The following is a 21,740-nucleotide window of genomic DNA, read 5'->3' as shown; positions in this document are numbered from 1 at the left end:
ATTGCCATATTTTGCATTATAAATAATTTCTTTAGAAATGCATTAATAGAATTTGGGGAGCCTGGGTGGCTCCATCACTTAAGCATCTGACTTTTGATTTTAGCTCAGGTCATGATATAACAGTGGTGAGATTGAACCCCATGTCAGGCTCAGTGCTGGGCATGGAGCCTGCTTAAGATTCTCTCTCTCCTCCTTTTGCCCCTCCCTGGCTCTCTCTCTCTCTTAAAAAAAAAAAGACTCATGATTTCCTTTTTGTTTTTTGGGGGTCAGGCAAAATCAGGTACCTGTATTTGCTACCCATGCCTTTTCCAGGTATATAATGAATGTTTCATCTTAGACTCTACCATCTACTCTCTTGTATCCAATTGGAGCTCAGTAATTTAGGAGATAAGAGCAGAAAGCAACCTGGCCTTCAGGAGAAAAATGAATTGGGTTTTGATTTAATTTTCGAGAAGCAGAGTAAAAAGTAGCAATATATCCAATATATCCGATATATCTGCAGATCTCACCTGATCACACACTGGGCTATTGTCATTCACATCACTGACAGTCACTTCTACCATGGCCTGTGTGACAAAAAGCCCATCAGTGGCAGTGATATTGAGGAAGTAAATGTCTTGTTCTTCTCTATCTAAGGGTCTCTTCACATAGACCTTCCACTCACTCTGCACCAGGCCCAGAGCAAATCTTCCTCGGGGGTTCCCTCCTGTAGGGAAAAAAGTGTTTTTTGAAGATGTGCAATGAAAAACTTTGACCTACGCCTCCAGTGAGAAGCCCGGGTGGGGTCATCCAGCTGCCCCTCCAACTGTATCATTTACAAAACTGGAAAAAAATTGACAGTTACTTCCTTTTGATGCTCTTGCAACAAAAGCAGATATTTATATGCTTGGCTTGTGGGGAACATAAAACAGTAACTTTCTGAGAGAATAAAACCCACTTAGAGAAGCTGGGGATGATCTCTTGTTTAGTCCCCCTGAAGGATAATCAAATTCAAACTGTGAACAATGAATCCTCTTCTCCGGATGATACAATTGTCTTTCCATTTTGTCTCAAGAGAGGATGTAGTACACTATAGCCCTTGTTACCGAGACAATTTCATTAGCTGTTGATTATGCAATCAAGGAGAGGCAGTCAGTTCTATTAAGGAATCTTTTAATGAAGGCTTCATCATACAGCTGCGCTCATCTTACAAGGACTGGAGTTTGGGGAAGAAAAGTTTGCGTGACAGAGAAAGACCCATTAGCATTAAGTAGCCCTAAGAGGGGTCATTTCAGGAGCAGTTCAAAGATAAGCACCGCAATTAGATCAAATTTCTCAGAGTGAAGCTGGGGATAGCGGAAGAAAAGGAGAAGAGATGAGGTGGAACAGCTTTTTATGATGCCGAAGCATGGACAGCGGCCCGGCAATATTGCTTTCCCACATCATTAAATTACACGGAGACAAAAACATCTTGGAGGAGACAGGGAGAGGAGGAGAGAAGAAAACTGCCTTGACCTTCTAGTCCTGAAGAGGGAAACACTGTCACTTCAAACCTGGAGGCAGACTGGACAAGACATCTGGCAAGAAGCCCAGAATCGGTTAGATCATCACTGTTTCATTGGTTCGAACATTCCCCAAGTATCTGTCACCTGTTCTGGGCCAGGCACCGTTCCCGGCAGTAGAGCCACAGTAGTGGACAAAACTGGCAAAAACCCCTGACCCCATGAAAGAGCTCAGTTCCTAGTGGGGAAGACCAACAACAGACCAATAAGTAAGCATGGCATACTGTGTACTGGCTGCGGCCCTGTTGAAAAAGTAGAGCCGCCATTTCAACTTCTTATAGTGAGTCTTTAAAAGAGTGGAGGGTGAAGACTGTGATCCTGCCAGAGGGATTGAGGGGGAAGTAGGGAAATATTAGTGCCAGACATGCCCTTTTAAGGAATGGGGCGGGGTCAGTCCAGAGGCCTCAGCAGTAAGGACCACCATGTGGCAAATGGACCATACTGGGAACAGACAGAACAGAAATGGTGAGGGTCACACATCCCTCAAGGATCAAGTAGTTTTCTGCTGGGAGTGGCTGTGTACCACCCCTCACATTGGGACATTTGCCAGTGTCTAGAGACATCTGTGAATGTCACATTGAGGGTGGTGATAGTGCTACTGGAATCTCCTGGGAAGAGGCCATAGATGCTGCCCATCATCCTACAATGCACAGACTGGCCACCCAGAACTAAGACTTATCCAGCCCCAAATGTCATAATGGTGGACAAACCTGTTAGGACAAACCTGGTGAGGCCCAGGGTCCTCCCTGGGATATCACTTTCCTCTGCCGCTGGCTACAATTCAATTATGCTTCTGTTGAATATTATTTTAGCATGCACAAATTTCACCTCTCCATTAAATGCCTTTAGTGCAGGCCCACATCTTTTGTTAAATAAAATGATTAATGGTCCTTTGTTAATCTGCGGCAGCGCAGCCAAGTTGTGTTACATTAAGAGCAAAAGTTAAATCTAATTAAAATCAGTTGGTGGTTGGCACTGCTAATCATAATAGTAGCTTTAAGCTACTCTGTTCTCATTACTTCGGTAAAGTTGATGGGATGGTCCCCTTAAATCATCCATTGACAATTCAGAGACAAAATATAAATAATTAAAGCTGAAAATTGAGCAATTCTTCCCAATAGAAAAGTAGCCCTCAGAATGCCTAAAAAGCTTTGTGTCTGCAACTGAATGCAAATAAATGTAAGTGATGCTTTACTCAACTTTTCTTTCCTTACCATTATCGCTCATGTCTTTTATGCAGAAATATACATTTTAATGAAAACCAAAAAAAAAAAGGAAGGTATCAGATAAAGCACGAATGCATAAAGAGTTTAAACAGAAAACACCAAAAAGAAAACAGTTCCATAAAGAAAAAGGAGAGGAGTGAGGTAGAAGAGCCAGTCCCAAGCATTGACACATATGCTCCCCTGTGGATCTCATTCTGCAGTGATTAATTAACTTTCCCAGTAACGTACTTAAGCAGATTCTGTGTCCTGAGGGCATTCTAATTAATTCATTTTTCACTTTGAATAATGTAGTTTTCCTAAAGGGAAGCCACCTGACTACAAGTATTGATGGATTCTTTAAAATCTTTTGGCACTTTGCTTATGTTCTGCCTTTGAATGTCACAACATCAAAATATTAGCTTTAAAATGCTTACATAGTTTTTAGGAAGACTGTTCCTATACCATCAACCTTCCCATTTGCAGTCTAAAGCCAGTCACCCACAGAAAGCCACCGTTGATCAGTGACACTGACATGAAATCCTCTGCCCCTCAGAGCAATGGTGACATTTTTTGTCCACTCTAGGGGACCTCATTTGTCTATCTTGGCTTTTCCATCAAACTGCTACTTACTATTTGGAAAGACCAAAAAGGGATCCAAAGAACAGAGTTCTTGGGAGAAATACTTTTTGGTTTACAGAGTTACAACCTAAGATATTTAGCAATATTTAGGTGGGTACATGGGTGTGCATAGGAGTTTTCACTACCAGGAGAAACTTGTAAATGAAACTGGGATTTATTTTCCTTACCAATACAAAAAGCAGAAATTTAGTTAAAAACATATCTCCCTTCTCCCTCAAAAAACTGTTTTCGTTTCTTCAACTGAGATAGTTGCCTGGACTCCTTTTTAAATGATAAAAGGGGACACAAAGACTGGGTACCAATCTGGGTAATCTGTTCATAGGCCAACAAATGAACTCCAAGCTAAGGCTGAGTTAGCAACAACCAACTGAAAAACTGCCTACTTGGAGATCAAAAGATCTCAGCCCCATAAAAGGCTTTATTACTCTCAACCCCCATCTCATCTCCCTTCACCTCTCCTACTCTTTTCCCCTGCCTCTTCCCACCTTTCTGTAGAAAACAGAGCACCCAGTGAAAGCCAAGGGTGGCTGACTTACCTGTAATATGGTAGCTCACTTGGCGATTAATGTCGGAAGTGTCTCTGTCCCATGTGCTGAGCACAGCTACCACCTCTCCAGGAGGGTCGCTCTCCTTCACATTCCCTCGGTACACCTCTTGGGCAAAGACTGGTGCATTGTCATTTATATCCGTCACCTTGACAGAGACCAAAGCTGTGGATGAAAGAGAGAAGGCCTCTCCAAGGTCGGAAGCCACCACAGAGAAGGTGAAGGAGGGATCTGTTTCGTGATCCAGGTCCTTCAAGGTACTGATCCAGCCTGTGTTGCTGTCAATATTGAAGGCTTCCATTACCTTTTCAGGCTGGGAATCTGAGTGCAGGGAGTAAGTGACCTGCCCATTGGCTCCCCAATCCATGTCGACGGCTCTCACCTGTGTGAGTTTGGTGCCGACAGGCATCCCTTCCATTACTATCGTCTCGTAGCTGGAAGTTTCAAAGACTGGCTTGTTGTCATTCAAATCCAGTACCTTGATATCTACATCTACAGTAAACACAATGTCTACCTTGTCCAGGGGTATGGTGGCTGCTACCTTAAAGTGGAATGCTGGGCTAACTTCATGATCAAGGCGTTTGTCAAGCTTGATTGTGCCTGTTTCCTGCTCTATGATGAAGACACCCCCTTTGTTATTTTCTGGCCGTTCCCCATTAACTGTACTGAATCTGACATTTTGACTGGGCAAAATTCTCAGGGTGTCCACTGTGCTCCCAATGGCTGTATCTTCTGAAACAGTAAAAGAATACTGAGACTGGGTGAATGAAGGCAAGAATGTTTCAGGGGGCAGGACATGGATATAGACAGGAATGAGGGAGTGCTTTACCGGAATGCCCCCATCTACTGCTTTGACAAAGAATGACAGCACTGTGTTTTTCAGCTGGTTAAAATTGCCCTTAGTGACCATCCAGCCATTGTCAGGATCAATTTCTAGGAGGTCAGCCACCGAGACTGAGGCCTCACTATACAAAGAATAGGTAATCCTTGAATTAACACCATCATCTGGGTCCATGGCTTGAACCTGAGTGACCAGATGTCCCCTTCCAACATCTGCCCTGACGCTGGCTCTGTATTCCACTGTCATGAACTGAGGAGCATTGTCATTTTCATCCACAACAATCACTCTCACGGTGCAAAAAGTCGTTCTCCCTCCACCATCGAGGGCCCTCAAAAAAATACTAATGTCTCCTTCCAGAGGGTTCTCCCGGTCAAGCCTTTCTGTTGTGATGACTTGCCCATTGCTGTCTATGAGGAATCGATCCTTAGCAAAGTCATTGATGATGGCATAGCTGATCTGTCCATATGTCCCTGGATCCCCGTCTGTGGCTCGAACATGAATTACCTTTGTCCCAGCGGCTGCATTCTCTCTCACCTCAGCAACATAGGTGCTTTGGGAAAAGGCAGGGCTGTATAGGTTAGCCCCAAGTACCCTGATATGCACCTGTGCAGTGCTAGTGAACAACCCATCGGACACTGACACATTGAGACTGTACAGAGGCTCCATCCTCTGTTTCCGGTGGTTGGACAGTGTGATGATGCCACTCTTGCTGTCCATCAGAAAGCTCGTCCGGTCATTCCCAGATAAAATGCTATACTCCAAGCGGTCAAAATCAGAGCTGTCTGCATCAGAGGCTTGAACACAGGTTACAAAATGGCCCCGGGGGGCTAATTCACTCACATATGACTCATAAATGAGCTGATTAAAAATAGGAGGGTTGTCATTTATGTCTGAGATATAGATATGAACCAGGACCTCACTGCTCAGTGATGGGAAGCCATTATCTGTTGCTCTGACTTTCAAAGTACAGTGTTGCACTAACTCGTGGTCCAGCATCCGTGCTGTCAGGATTAAGCCACTTGCACTGTCTATGTGAAAATAATCTGTGCTGTTGTAAGTGTCCTGGACAATCTGATAATGTACCAATTTATTGTTTTCTGAGTCTGCATCAGTAGAGACAACTTGCAAAACAGGTGTCCCAATGAGAGATGCTTCTGATAATGTTGTATTATATGTGGGTTGATCGAAAATAGGGGGGTTGTCATTTACATCATTAACTAGCAAGTCAACGGTGACTTCAGCCCTAGCACCAGTCAGGGCATCACTGGCTCTTACTGTCAACTTGTAAACAGATGTAATTTCATAGTCCAAAGGGCTAACAACTTTCAAGACCCCAGTATCAAAGTCAATGTTAAATTGTTTATACAGATCCCCATCAATAATGATATATATGATGCCTTGGCCTTCTGGACTGGTGGCATTGATGCTTAGAATGGGGGTATCCATTCTGATGTCTTCATTGATTGATGCTGTATAAAAGGGCTTATCAAACACGGGCATTGCTTTGTTGACAATTGTGATGGGAAGTTCCACAGATGTGGATAAAGAGGGTTTTCCACCATCTCTGGCTAGGATGGTGACTCCATACTCAATGTTGGACAAATCAGAGTTGAATGCTTCTTTTAAAATAACATTCCCTGAATTAGGGTTAATCTCAAAGTGGCCATAGTCATCCTGCAGAACATAGGTCACTTCTCCATTTGCACCTTTATCTTTGTCAATGGCTGTCACCTGGTAAATCAGAGTCCCAGGCTCAGCATCAACTTGCACAGCAGCATAGTAAGGGAGGCCCACAAAGACTGGAGAATTGTCATTTATGTCTTCGATGTTCACCCTCACCACCACTCTAGCCACACGCAGATGGTCTAGCTCGCGGCTGGCTTCTACCACCAGCTCATATAACTCTTGTTCTTCACGGTCAAAGGGGACTCCAGTGGTCTGAATGACCCCTGAGGTAGACTTTATCTTGAACTTATTTCCTGGGTTTAAGATGCTATATTTTAAGGGCTCATTAAGGCGATTTCCAATGGCATTGACAATAGCAACTTTGGTTATGTTAGTGTTGTTCTCTGAGATTGAGGTCGAGTAAAAGCTTTGTGTAAAGTGAAGGCCACTATCCATGGCTTCTTTAATCAAGATGGTGACCACGGCTGTACTGTAGAACTTTCCATCAGACACTTTAACTATCAACATGTAGTGATCCTTGGAGAGGTTGTTGTTTTTTATGGTGAGTACTCCACTGGTGGAGTCAATTAAAAAATGATCCAAGCTGCCTTCCATTAGGCTATATGTCAGTTCAGGGGGCACCTCGGAGTCAGGATCTGTGGCACTAACTTTCAGAACCTCTACTCCAACATAGGTGGGTAGAAGTAAGACAGTCTCAAACACAGCCTGAGTGAAAACAGGCGGGTTATCGTTCACATCTGTTACCTCTATGTTGACTTCAACAGGACTCTCTGCAGTCAGCTGGGGGCTGCCACTGTCTCTCACATGCACATGAAAATGGAAATGGGCAATAGTCTCATGGTCCAGGTTGGCAATTGTTCTTATGGCACCTGTACTGGAGTCCACCGTGAAGAACTTCTTGGCTGTGGACTCCACAATTTGATACACCAGCAGAGCATTCCGGTTGCTGTCAGCATCGGTGGCTCGAATCACCAGTGGGCTGTTATCCAAGCTCCTGACAATGCTATTGATTGGGGCAGCCTCACTTAGGCTGCCTGAATATTGAGAAAAGAGAAAAACTGGGGCATTATCATTTTCATCAACAATCTGAATATTGACGGTGGTATTGGAAGCCATTCCTGCCATGTTAGTGGCTTGAACAGTGAGCTGATAAGAGGAGGTACGCTCGTAATCCAGTGCCTTCCGGGTGGTGATAACTCCAGAATATGGATTTATGGTAAAGCTCCCATCAATGTTTCCATCTTTGACTTCATAAATGAGGGTAGACTGACTGATGGCAGAGATTAAAATGACTGATGTTCCAATATCAACATTTTCATTTACTTCTGCTTGGTAGTCTTTGTGAGTGAACCTGGGGTGAGAATTATCAGACATGGTAACAGAAATGCGCACAATTGCAGTGGCAGACATTGGCGGGGAACCCTGATCTGTGACCTTGACCGACAATACAAACTGACCCGTTGTCGTCATGTCTGGTTCTTTGGAAACAGTGATGATGCCCAGGACTGGTTCAATCTTAAATGTGTTCCCAGTGTTCCCTAGAATATAGAAATCAATGGGAAAATGAGTTACACATCATGTTTTGAAGATTAATTCTTCATCTAAAGTCTACTTTACTGCAACATAGCAAGTGGAAAACAATTGTTTCTATTTATTCCATCTCATTCTGAAATAGAATGAAAGGCTTCACTTTTAGGGGTATTCAAAAGCAACTGAAATAAGTTTTTCAGTAAAATTGTAAATTTCGGGTCAGTATGTTTTTAATCTAGGTTAATAACAACACAATACTGTGTACAATGCCACCGTGAAAAAGGCATTTTTACCTAAACCAGTGCCATATTCTGTGTACTATATTATGGAAAAGATGGTTGTGAGAGCTGTTTCAGAACAGTATACCACAGGCATTTGATTGCAGATTATCTCAAAGGTAGGCTTTGCTACATGGAATTGGCATTGTTTCACTCCATCAAAACCGACTTCACTCCAAACACTGTTTTGGGGGTGTCTTTAGTTCAGGTCTGAAGAATTCCTCCTAAGTCATTGTTTGCTTTGTCAGTTGTGCGAACTTTGTTCTGACTACCCTTCCGTTGTCCACACCCCAAAAGACACACCCACACACAGACTTACAACTAGGCATAGAAATTATAAGGCAGTCACTAGAATCTGTAACCATCTTATTCACTATATGCTGGAGAGGCTTCCTGTGAGGTAGCACCCCACTGATCATCTCCACCAGCATTAACACCCCACACCTGAGGCATCACCCATTTGAAACTGAGGAACTGGCACCCCACTTTGATGTGTCTGCAACAGGAAGGGCTGTGAGCCACACCACCCCAGCAGTTGGGAGCCCTGCTTCTGAAATATTCAGCAGTGTGAAATCTGAGGTTGCCGAGAATGAGGACAAGGGGAATAAAGAATGGGGAATGCAAGACTGAAGGATGCAAAGAAGCTGGCTGCAAAGTAGTGGACAGTGTGAAGCAGAATCCTCAGGGCTGCCTGGGTGGCTCAGTTGGTTGAATGTCCGGTTTTGGTTCAGGTCATGATCTCATGATCTGTGAGTTCGAGCCCTGTGTTGGGTTCTCTGCTGTCAGCGCAGAGCAGATTTTGGATCCTGTCTGGCTCTCTCTCTCTGCCCCTCACCTGCTTGTGCTCTCCCTCTTAAAAACAAATAAACATTAAAAAAACCATTAACAACAAAAAAAGAATCCTTGCCAAGCTGCTTTTTGATTCTTTCATCATGCTTTCTGAAACTTGTCAAAGAACACACATGCTTGTGTGTCTAGATTTTAACAAAATTAAAAACCTTGGTTATTCAGTTATATCTGGGTTTTTCTTTTTGTTTGAAGTGCTGAAGGATGGCAGGCATAGAGACAGCTTCAATGTCATTATTATTAAGACAGTCTCCTGCACTGGGAGGCACTTACATGTGTCTCCTGAAATAGGCAGCAAATATAGTTGTATACATACTTCTTTCTACATGCTTAGTCAAGAAACTTCTCCATGCCTGAGAATAAAAAAGCAATGTTCAAGAAAAATCTGCATGTTTTTAAAGAAGAAATTTAATAAAGATGTAAAGAACTTGATGCTAGCCTCCCAAATGTGAGTATTTAACAATATCATCTTTGGTGTCAGCATGAATTTTTTCCTTTCCACTTCTCCACGAGCACTTTGTGAGGACAAAATGAAGTTCAAGGATCTCATGAGCAGGCCTGCAAATGTTCAGTAAACAGTGGCACTGAGCATGAGTCCAACACTTGACTTGTAGACCCTTGTGAGGAGGCAGGAATCATTTTGCTTCAGCATCTCAAGGAGGAAAATGTAGAGGTTGTAGAAATAACAGTTACCAGCAAGCAACCCCAAATAATGACTGCAACAGAGCCAAGTCTCTCTGTGCCCCTTGATGGTGGAGGCCCGCTGTGGAATCTGCAGCTAAGTCCTCCCTCGGTGTAGGCCCAGCACATTCCTTCATGCCCAGCAAGATATACATGGCAGAGAGGATGGGGAGCCAGCTTCTGGTCTCGAGTAGAACTCCACAGCCCTGCTGTCCCATGGCCACTGCCCTGCTTGTCATACCTGCCTGGACGCTGTGCTCATACTTCATGTCTAAAGTAGGCTCTCTGCCTCTTACTTTCTTCAACATACTGCCTGCCCATTTTCTTAGAATCCACTTCCTACATCTTCTCTCCTGCTATCCTTGAATCCTTGGAAACTAACCTCTGCTTGTTTTCTTGGAATCAATAATTAGCTTTTGTAGACTTTTGTCAACTTAGCAAGAGCTGAGCTTATCTTACTTACCATTATTTATCTAGCACATAGCACAGTCCTGGCACAAAGAAAGTGTTCAATAAATATGTATTAAATGATTGAATGGAGAGGTAGAGCTAAAAAAGATTTTTAATTCTCTTTCTCTATGCATCTTAGTATCCAATATGCCCCCATCAGAACTCAATTCTTAGTCTTTGTCTCTCCTGTTTTGATGCCCACCCAGGAGCCACTACTGCACCAAACAGAAACCTGAGCTAAATATCAGTTCTGTGCTCAAATTCCACCTCCGTCCTTTGGGCTAAAATAAGAGCTTCAGTAATTACATTAGAAGCCAGGCAGGGCATAGGAAGTTTATGGCCCACCAGTGACCAGAGTAAAATCTTGCTTATCTGAGGTTTGCAAGAGAAGTTAAGTAAAAATGTCCACTTGCATAACCACTTTGTCAGTTGCTTCAAAATGTGGAAGCATCTGGATTCTCCCTGTCTCCTACCATGATGTGGGAAGGGACTGACTTGGGGCCAGTCCCAGGAGCAGTCACGGTCTAGTGGAGGTCCTTCTGTCCACAAAGGAGCCCCATCACCATGTGTGACGTACTGTGCACACACTGAAATCCTCATTAGCTTCCCACATATACAATCAGGGATCATTGTTTGGGATACCATTTTTGAGATACCAAGCATTCCTATGGGTTTTTGGAAAATTCAAGTTTTCTATATAAAAGATGTTTTAAGGAAATAACTTTTCTCTCTAATTTTAATCTACTGTTATAGGAATGATGGAATTCCTTGTCTCTGCACAGCACCAGGCTGTAGCATGTGGCTACTGAAAGATAAGGAGAGCAGTCTTGTCAGCGGATGGGAAATGACTCTTGGTTTAGAAATTATCTGCCTCTCTAAGGGAGTGTAAGTAGTAGCTTTAATGACAAATACAAAAAGCAAGTAGACACCACAGACAATGCTTAGATAATGTTAAGTAAAAAGCAGAAATAAGACTCCATACCTAAATGATCACAATGGCATGAAACAATGCATATGCATGGATGAATATTGGGAAAAGGAAACTATATATAAGAGTAGGAAAAAAATTGTAGAAAGACTCTAAAGAGTTGTTGAATCAGGTGACACTTTCTGTGATGTTACTTAAATATTTGTGTTTTATTTATTAAAAATTTTTTATGTTTTATTTATTTTTGAGAGCAAGAGAGACAGAGCACGAGCAGGGGAGGGGCAGAGAGAGAGGGAGACACAGAATCTGAAACAGGCTCCAGATTCTGAGCTGTCAGCACAGAGCCTGACACAGGGCTCAAACTCACGAACTGTGAGATCATGACCCAAGGCAAAGTCAGACGCTTAACCCACTAAGCCACTCAGGTGCCCCAATTACTTGTTTTTAAAAAGAAGTTGTCCTACATTATTTATGGAACTAACACAAAGATTACATAATTAAATAATTAAAATTCCATGTGGTAAACAACAGATGCAAAATAGCATTTAAAAGAAAAGTAATCGTCAGGCTTTAGGTTAGCAGGAAATTCCATAAAAATTTAGAAAGGATATTGGTGAAGTTGCTTGGGGCACCTGAAGGTATGAACCAGTGTCTTTTAATTCTTTATTTGATTATTTTTTTGTATAAAGCATAGGTTAGACTCCTATAAAATGTGAGTGCCTAATACATGAAGCCATTTGAGATTGTCATTCAATGCAATAGCTTTTTAAAAACAAGAAGATTGTTGGCTTTTCTTTTTCTAATATTTTTTAGCCCAAAACTGTCATTCTAGCATTCATATTTTAATTCAACCACTCACAAAAATGCTCCACATTTAAATCATAGGAAAGAAGCTTTTCCAGAGCTGGCATAAAAGGAGACAGCATTTGGCGTTATGCATGACAAACATAATGTTGCAGAACATTTTGGAAATATGTGGCTTGAATATTCAAAGAACGACAGAAGAGGGGAAGGGAAAATAGAGCAGGTAAGGGATACTCATAATTTTTAGGTTCACAGTCCTATCCCTTGCTTGGACCCTCCTCTCCTCTGTCAGAAATGTTTTCTTCCTTTCTCCATCTTCAAACCATCAGTGAAGTATGGTCTTGCCTTATAGATGGTCAAATAGATTTAAAAAGTCTCAAATTTAAGGGGTGCCTGGGTGGCTCAGTCGGTTAAGCATCCAACTCTTGATTTCGGTTCAGGTCATGATCTCACAGTTCATGAGATCAAGCCCCGGGTGTTGGGCTCTGTGCTGACAGAGCAAAGCCTGCTTGGGATTCTCTTTCTGCGCCCCCTCCCCCTACAAGCTCTCTCTCTCTCAAAATAAATAAATAAACTTTAAACAACTTTAAAAATCTCAAATTTAACAAAATGTAAGCCTGTATTTATTTTTTTGTCCAGTTAAGTAGACATTTCAGTAACTACCACCTATTCCGCTACTCTGAATCACCTCTGGTGAAGTGAATTTTTGCACACAGAAGAGGTGTAGGTATTTTTGAAGCCTACAGCTCACCCACTGACAAGTAAACAAAGACATGTGGGATCCAATTCACAGCTTTCATAAGATGGAAAGCTTTGGTTATTTTAGTCAAGGCCATGGCTTGTTGACCCATTGGTAAAAGTCACTGAGTTCACCACGCATTTCTTCTCTCTCTTTCATTCCAGAAAAATCTGAGAGTAACACAGTAAGAGGGAGCTCCCTCCTCACTGTCAGTGATGGAAAACGCATTATAGAAATGCCAAGAACTGTATATTGAATCATCACACAAATAGGGCAGTTGCTTGGCCAAGCAATTCTTTTGGAGACATTCCAGTGGTAACTATGTGAAAGTCACATGGTGATCAACGCTACGGAGGGTCAAATGCGATGCATTATGTTACAGTCTGTGCAACAGCTCTCACCTGCTTCTATGGTATATATGAGTTCTGCATTTTCCCCTTTGTCTTTGTCCAGAGCCGTCACCTGCAGAACAGCTGATCCCAGAGCAGCCGATTCAAATACAGATGCTTCATACAGTGGGTTGGTAAAATAAGGACTGTGATCATTAGCATCTTCCACATTCACAATGACTCGGGCCAAGTTTCTTCGATAAGGAAACTCCTGATCTCTGACCTTCAGGCAAAATACAAGAAGCAGCAGGACTAAAATCTTAAATTGCAAGGAAGTCACATGGCTATTTCTGTGGTAAATACCAAATGAGGTAACTCACACCAAGTGCTTGATGCAGTCCTGGGCACATAGTAGGTGCTCAGCAAATGATGCAAAAGAGAACACTAATTGTGAACAAATTGAGAGTAGGGGCCCCGTCCATTTAGTTGTTCAGGATTCTGACTGGCCTACGGTCCTCGGTCTGTGTTTGTGGAGCAGATGCCTGGGCATTGCCAACACAGCACTTTTCTCTGCATCACCCCCCACAGCCACTGTCCCCCACTAATGGAATGGCAGGTGTAAGGGGCAAACAAAGAAGTTTAATGAAAGAATTAATAAATGCAAAGCAGGCATTGCTATTTATTCATTCATTCAACAAACATTTATTGTCACCTATTATCTGTCAAGTCCTGGCTTCACTCTCACCCACGTTCAGCAGTGATTCAGATTTGGTCCTTGCCCTCAAGAAGCTAACAGGTGAATGGGGAATAGAAACAAGTAAGCAGGTGTAAGGCTGGTGGTAAGTGCCAGAATGGGAGTGAGGAATAGGAAGTTAAGGTGGCATTCAGCTTCTTGGAAAAGGTTAACAAAAACAAGCACAAGTGGTAAAAAGGGTGGCGTGGGCCACGTATTTTAGCTAAGAGCCAACCAATGCCAAGACCCAGGACTGAGGAAGAACCCTGACTCCCAGGAAGATGAACCAAATCTTCCTAAAATGTGAGACCCCCCCCTTCTTGTGACTCCACCAAGGAACCTTGCCTGACTGCTTTAAAGTTTCTCCTGCTTTGCATATGCCAGAAGCTTGCAAATGATCAATTCTTTATCCCTAACCATATGATTTTGCTACAATTTGCTGTAGCACTCATCAAATGGGTGCTTTCCATTTGTTCAATTTTAGACTCCATAGCTTCAGAGGGATGTGAAGAAATTAGAAAATAGACCGAGGAGAGCCATCAAAGGAAAGGGCTTTTCAGAAATAGTACCTGGAAGGAATAAGCAAAATGGCTTAAAATGGCTTCGCTTGGAGAAAGGCAGCACAAAGGACATGTTTGCTCTAAATAATCAATTACGCAAATGATATATGATACGGGGTGACCAAACTGAATTTTGAGCTTGTTAAGGAAAGAATGAACAGAAATGACTTGAATAATGAGAATGGAGTTAGTCGTTGGCATAAGGTTTCTGCCCCTAAATAAAACACATGCGGAAGCAAGCCAGCAAGTGTGCTCATTTTTCCTGCCTGTAGACTGGCCCCCTATGCCCAGGGATGGAGCTGAACTCTGTATTACAGGGACTCTTGGAGTCTAGGTCTGTTCCAGTGGAATGTCTCTTTTCTATCCTCCGTGCCTAGAGCAGGGCTTGGTACACAGTAGGTGTTGGAGAAATATCTGTTGAATGAATGAGGGTGGATCTGATGGTCTCCGAGTCCCTCTTCTTCCACTCCCGGTGTGTCAGCTGGAAACCACAACCAAGGGAATGGCATTTGAGCTTCCTCTTGCCTAGGAAGGTTTCCAGACTTGGGAAGGAAGAGTGGCACACAGAAGAACATCACCTTCAGCTGCTAGGAAACTGGGAGCCTTTTAGTGTGTTTGAAAGCCAATCAGTGCACAAGGTTTAGTCTGTGTCATCCTCCCTGGTCTTAAGGAACTCAGGGGGTCTGTTAGGCAGTGGCTGTGTAACTGCCCCCAGGCCACTTAGGTGGTCAAAGGGACAGATTCTAGGCTATAAACTAGTCTAGGATGTTTCTTTCACCTCTACTCTCCATTTATATGAACTCAGACGACTCCACTTTAAAATTAAAGCAACTTCCACATAATTTGGAGGCCCTGTGAACCCCAATTCAGACCTAACTAACACCCTCTGCAGGCTTTGAGGTATTTTGAGATCTTTTGGGTGCCAGTATTTACTAGGAGGTCCAATGTCAGGCCACTAAGTAATGAACCAGTTCCCTAAATGCATCTAAGGATTGAGTACTGCGGGGTGGGGGGGTGGTCAATGATTACCCTTGTGATTAACTTCTCAAGGAACTTCTGTTAAACTTTTGGATGCAAACCAACATTATAACCTGGGAGATTTATGGAAACATGGCCTGTCCCTTCCTTCCCAAGTCTCAGCCATGTTTTCTGGGAAGCCACTATCTGAAGATCTCATCTAATATTTCGGCTGGCCAAAAGTATTGAGTCAGTCTGTAAGAACAGCCAATTCCTCACTGAAGTAAAGAAAAGTGAAAAAGGCAGGCAGCCCTGCTGTGAAAAGACCAAATTTACTACTACTTCCAAAACGTAAGGGCCTTGTACTTCTGAAGACCAAGGAGTGTCTCTTGAATGGTCAACGACTCTGTTAGGAGGGCAAATCAGCAGTTTGCTCCTACCATTATGTTGAGGATGTGCTTGTCTTGGGCCTCATGGTCCAGCCTCTCGGCAGTGTAGAGCACACCAGTGCTGGGGTCAATCCGGAATTTTCTCATGCTGATGGAGTCTATGCTGCTGTGGATGGTGTAGCTCAGCTTGTGTTTCTCATCTCTATCAGTGGCTTCAATCTGCAATATCTCTGTATCTGGAAGCACATCCTCGGAAATTGTTACATCGTAATTCGGCTGAGAGAATTCTGGGCCATTATCATTATTATCCAGCACTTTGATAAATACCTATAGTTAAAAGAAGACAGGAGTGATGACTAATGCCAATTCACTCATTGCTAATAAAGAGCCCTCCCCCCCAACCCTCCTCCCTCCATGTCCTTGGAGCCCAGCTTCTAGCGACTCTCTCAATATGTAGGAAGATCTCGTATGAAAACACTCTGTAATTAGAGGTTGACAATAAACCAGTGGTTCACATTAGCAGGAACATAAACTATGAGCTAATCAATATTCTCACTATTAATTAAACAGCTGAGACAGCCCCCTGGGGGTGATAATTCCACAGGCCTATTTGAGGCACAATGTAAGAGATCGCAAGGTGACCTTAGTTTGTTGAGTTAGTATCTTAAGTTCTGTTCTGAGCTCCTCAGGCTGGATGTACCGTGGAAGCAGTGAGAGGATGGGAAGAGTGACAAGGAAGCAGAGGAAGGGTAGGCAGGGACACGGAGGTGGTATCCTCAGAGCAGTCAGAGCTGCTCAAGTGCAGAGCCCCACACAGTGGCCCTCCTTCAGGTGGGAGGGGTCTTGCCAAGAACATGGCACTGATGACACTAAAATAGGAAGTCCCAGGTTGTTTTCTTTTGTCAGCCATTTTGTTACATTTCAGGCAGACATAAATAAGTAATAGTAATAAAATAGCTAAGTCACAGGTTAATGAGCCCTCACAAATTTGTAGCTCAGTTTTGACTGTGATCAATTTATGGCTTATCTTGTTTCATGTATGTAATTGTTCACCTCCATCTGCTCCTCATATTAGTTTGAAGTAAATCCCATAATTTCAGTATGTAACTCCAAAAGATAGGGATCCTTAAAATAAACACATACACGCTACCATCGCTGCCCCTAAACAGAGAAAACCATAATTCCTTAACATTAAATATTCAGGGTGTTCATGTTTCTATAATGTTTTAGTGTGTTATGTATGTTTATAAACATATTTTAAAACATCAGAATATTCAAATAAGGTCCAAACATTGCATTTGGTTGGTATACCCTTTAATTATCTTTTTTCCTTAAGTTTACTTATTTTGAGAGCAAGAGAGAGAGAAACAAAGAGAGAGAGTATATGCAGCGGGAGGGGCAGAGAGAGAGGGAGACAGAATATCCAGCAGGCTCTGCACTGTCAGCATAGAGCCCAATGTAGGGCTTGATCCCACAAACGATGAGATCATGACCTGAGCTGAGATCAAGAAGTGGCTGCTTAACCACAGGTGCCCTTAATTACCTTTTAATTTATAGTTTCTCCTTTTGTCTCCTTTTATTTTCTTGCAATTTTATATTATTATTGTTTTTTATTATCTCATTGCTGGTGGTGGTAAATAAACGGCACCATGTTCTCTTCAGTTCCTACAGGTTGAATTTTGCTCATTGCTTCCCCTTAGTTTTGTTCTCTTTTGTCCTTCTGTTCCCTGTCTTTATTAGAAACTGGTAGTTTAATCTAGGAGACTTGGTAAGATTCATGCTCAATTTCCTTTTCCTTCATTTTTGACATCTGGATATATATTCTATTTCTATCTGGAGATATATAACATCTAGTTCTCACCCTTGTTATGTAGTATTGGTAATCATTGATGATCATTACATAGATAACACTTATTCATGAAAAATGCAAAATGGTAAGGTTTTAATTCTGATTTATTCCTCATTTATTTGCTAGAATAGTTCTGAAAAGAAACATCTCTCCAGTTATTTGGTTGCTCTGAAGGGCAATCCATGTAGTGAAGTCATAATGAATACTTAATTCTTTTCCTTATTTATCATTTCAAAATAATGGTTCTTCAGCTCTTCCCAAAATGACCAATGAAGCATTTTTTTTCAAGCATCAGTATGAGCTCATGAATTTAATCACAGCTGATATGTTTCTGTCCATTGCAGTTACTAGACTTATTGATGCACAAATGTCCCTTCCTTGGGCAATGGGAGCTTCTTCAAGTTGGCTCTTGAGATCTTTTGACACAACCCTAGTAGTCTTTGCTTTCTAATAATTGCTACTGGTCATTGTTTTCCCAGGTCACCTTGTGCATTTTCTGACCCAGTCCTGTATTATCCATTTCTCCAAAAAACAATGGGTTCTTTTTAGTTAGAAGTGGTGCTAGGAATGATCATTGCTGTTGGATTTACTACTGTGTTTAGTTTGCTTCAGTGACAGAGTCAGTGAGTTTTTTGTTGTTGATAATCATTTCATAAGTTCATATTGACATAGTTAATTCAAAGTTAGGGCATCACAACGTTTACAGGAGCACCATCAACAAGAGCCAAAGTATGGAAAGAGCCCAAATGTCCACCTATGGATGAATGGATAAACAAGATGTGTACACACATATATATACACACACACACACACACATATTCGTATGTGTATGTATATATATGTATATATATATATATATATATATACATATATATATGTATAATGGGGTATTACTCAGCAATAAGAAAGAATGAAATCTTGCCATTTGCAACCATGTGGCTGGAACTAGAGGGTATTATACTAAGTGAAATTAGTCAGAGAAAGACAAATATATGACTTCACTCATATGAAGACTTTAAGACACAGAAAGGATTAAGACAAGAGAAGGGAAGCAAAGATGGTATGGAAACAGGGAGGGGGACAAATGACAGGAGACTTGTAAATATGGAGAACAAACAGAGGGTTACTGGAGGGGTTGTGGGAGGGGATGGGCTAAATGGGTAAGGGGCATTAAGGAACCTACTCCTGAAATCATTGTTGCATTATATGCTAACTAACTTAGATGTAAATTTAAAAAATTTAAAAAAATTAAACAAAATTAGGGCATCAAGGTTTTTACTTAATCTCATTCTTTTTATATCTGTATCCCATGCTAAAACCCTATGTTGAAATTTCTCATGCTCAATAACATCATAACAATTACTCAGTTTTATATGAAATACATGCACACAAGTCTCAGAATAACAATAACAACATTAGTTCTATTACAGCTATGATCGTTCAAAAACAACTTAATATTATTTTTAGTTCCTTTGATCTTTGAGATTTATCCCACTAGGGATATGCAGTCAAGTTAGTATGTTTAAAGTCACAGAAGCCCTTGTGGGGAAGAACACTGGGTGTTGTATGGAAACTAATTTGACAATAAACTACTTAAAAAAAAAAAAGAAAGGAAGTTGACCAAAAAAATAAAAATAAAAAAAAATAAAGTCACAGAAGAGTTCTTCTCTGGGTAGATATGCCACCAACACATTTAAGTTCATTTGCTTCCATTTACTTTCAAATTTTAACTTGTTTTAACATTTAATTTGTTTTATATTATATATAAAAGTACCAATGTCAATTTTACAAAAAAAGGTATAGTCAAAATAGTTTAGTTTCTCTTTCCCTTTCACCCATTCCCTTCTTATTCTATAGCTAATGAGTTTTTTAAAGATTAATGTTACATTTTATTCATCTCTTTTCTTAATATAAACATATTGTATACATCCCCCCTCCACCTCCTGCTCTTTAACTTAACATCATATCAGTGATTATCAACTGGTGATAACTTTGTCCCTAAGCGGATATTTGGCAATATCTGGAGATATTTTTCATTGTCACGACTGGGTGTTGGGGTGTTCCTGGAATCTAGTGGGTAGGTGAAAGGAATGTTGCTAAACATCCTGCAATGCACAAAACTGTCCCCTGCAACAAAGAGCTATCTGAACCAAAATATCAATAGTGTCACTGTCTGTCAAGAAACTGAATTATCATATTCCGAAGACAATCCACAACAATATAGAGATACTCTTCCAATGGGTAGATGGAACACGGTTAATTCAACCATTCCTCCATGGATGTTCATGTCAGGTGTTTCCAATTTTCACCCTTAGAAAACATGTGCAAGAAAGAGCCTTGTGGCCAGGTCTCTTTATTTTTTTGCTACCATATATTTGAGTCCCTAGAATTGTGAACGCTGGATCAAAGGATAAATACTTATATAGTTTGTTACCTATTTCCATATTCCTCTTCCTAAAAGTTTTATTAAGTTACATTCCCATAAGAATGACTGTCTTCCACAGCTTTGCCAGCAAAGTTTGCACTCAAACTTTTGAATCTTTTGCCAGTATGAGAGATAAGAAATAGCATTTTAATTTGCCTTTCTCTTATTATGAGTGAGGATGGGGATCTTTTCATATGCTTGAGTCATTTGCATTTCTTTTTCTGTGAAAATTATATCAGCTCATTCCTTTATGAGCTAGATGGCCTTTTCCTTCTTTAGTTTTGGAAGCATGGTGATATAAATTGCAAATATGATTTCAATTTTGTTATTTAACTTTATTTTGCTATGGTGATTTTTTCCTATGCACAAGCTTTATTTATTTTTTTGTTTTATTCTTATGAAACTGAATACAGCAATTTTCCCTCATTGTTTCTGGATGCTAAGTTACAGTTTAGAATATTTTCTACACTTCAGGTTATGGGTGAATAAATGCATTTAAAAAAAAATAGCATTTACACATTCCCTTTCCTTACATTTACATCTCTACTCCATTTGGAATTTTTCCTATATTATGTGAGAAACAGGTAGAATTTCATTTTTTTTTTCCTACAGGGCTCTCCATTTATTTTAATGCTACTTTTTACAAGACCAGCAATTCCTCACTGATTTGAGAGGCCACTTTAATTACATACGAAGTTTACATATGCACATGATATATTTCTGAAATTTCTATTTTGTTCACTTGGTTTCTTTGTCTTTTCATATGTCCATATAAAAATGTTTTAATCACAAAGGCTTTATCATATGTTTTAATTGCAAAAATTAGGCCCTGTCTTTGTTCTTTTTAAGGGGTTTCCAGGGCACACTTGCTTGTTGTTCTTCAAAATTAACTTTATAATCAACTTGTATAGCACCTGACAAAAAATTGAGAGCATTTAAAATTGGATTACGGTGAGAGTATAGTTTAACTACATGAGAACTGACTCCTTTCTGATGGAGTCCTCCTATCCAAGGACATAGTTTGTCTTTTTTAATTTGTTCAGATCTACCGTTTTATTTTTCAAGGATGTTTTTTCACTTTTCCTCAAATAGGTTTTGAATACTTTTTAAAATTTATGCATGTGCTATCCTAAATGGGGTCTTCATTTCCATTCTTTTCTTCTTGTTTTTTTTTTTTTTTTTTGCTATTAGGCTATTGATTTGTATGTTAAATTTGCAATCTATTACTTTACTAAAGTTTCCTATCATTTGCCGTAGCTTTTCCATTTACTCTTTTGAACTTTTCAGATACATAATTATAGTATATGCAAATAGAGATAGTTTTAGTTTTTTCTTTTTCTGTTTAAGTACGCTGTAATATATAATGTTGATTCATTAACTCATAGCCAACAGCACTATAACTCAGGCCTGAATGAAGCTCATGGAACACACATATTTTATCTGTAAGGCACATCAGCATGTCCTTTCTGCACTTGGGAACACTGGATTACATTTCAGCACTGCACTTTGGGCTCTTCTAAACAGTGAGATTACTGACAAAGAACCCAAGAATGCAAAAAAAAAAAAGTGGCACTAAATAGATTGCAAACAGAACACTTGTATATAGTACAAGAGCTAAAATAAGAAGACAGACCGTCACCCTGTTCAACCACAGCGGGGGAAATATTTTGCTTCTCTGCGCATGTCCAGGAATGACCACAGGGGGCTGAGAATATTGATCTGGGGATTATAGATACATTTCAGAGATCATCAATGTATACCCAGCATGAAGCTCAAGGCTGGACA

At 40.9% G+C, this 21,740-nt stretch overlaps 1 protein-coding gene across 2 annotated transcripts in view; it reads right to left on the bottom strand.

The window, feature by feature from the left end:
* Nucleotides 1–21,740, bottom strand: part of FAT3 (FAT atypical cadherin 3) — a 525,182-nt gene that overhangs the window by 89,742 nt on the left and 413,700 nt on the right. For both annotated transcript variants that reach the window (XM_029914807.1, XM_029914808.1), the window contains exons 9-12: nucleotides 15,733–16,008; nucleotides 13,115–13,325; nucleotides 3,922–7,995; nucleotides 510–706 (exon numbers count right to left, since the gene is read on the bottom strand). In XM_029914807.1, coding sequence (XP_029770667.1) covers nucleotides 510–706; nucleotides 3,922–7,995; nucleotides 13,115–13,325; nucleotides 15,733–16,008 — 4,758 coding nt within the window. The remainder of the gene's footprint in view (nucleotides 1–509; nucleotides 707–3,921; nucleotides 7,996–13,114; nucleotides 13,326–15,732; nucleotides 16,009–21,740) is intronic.

This window comes from Suricata suricatta, chromosome 11 (genome assembly GCF_006229205.1).
Source record: "Suricata suricatta isolate VVHF042 chromosome 11, meerkat_22Aug2017_6uvM2_HiC, whole genome shotgun sequence".
In the NCBI taxonomy this organism is placed as follows: domain Eukaryota; kingdom Metazoa; phylum Chordata; class Mammalia; order Carnivora; family Herpestidae; genus Suricata; species Suricata suricatta.
This window is presented reverse-complemented; position numbering and strand designations above follow the sequence as displayed.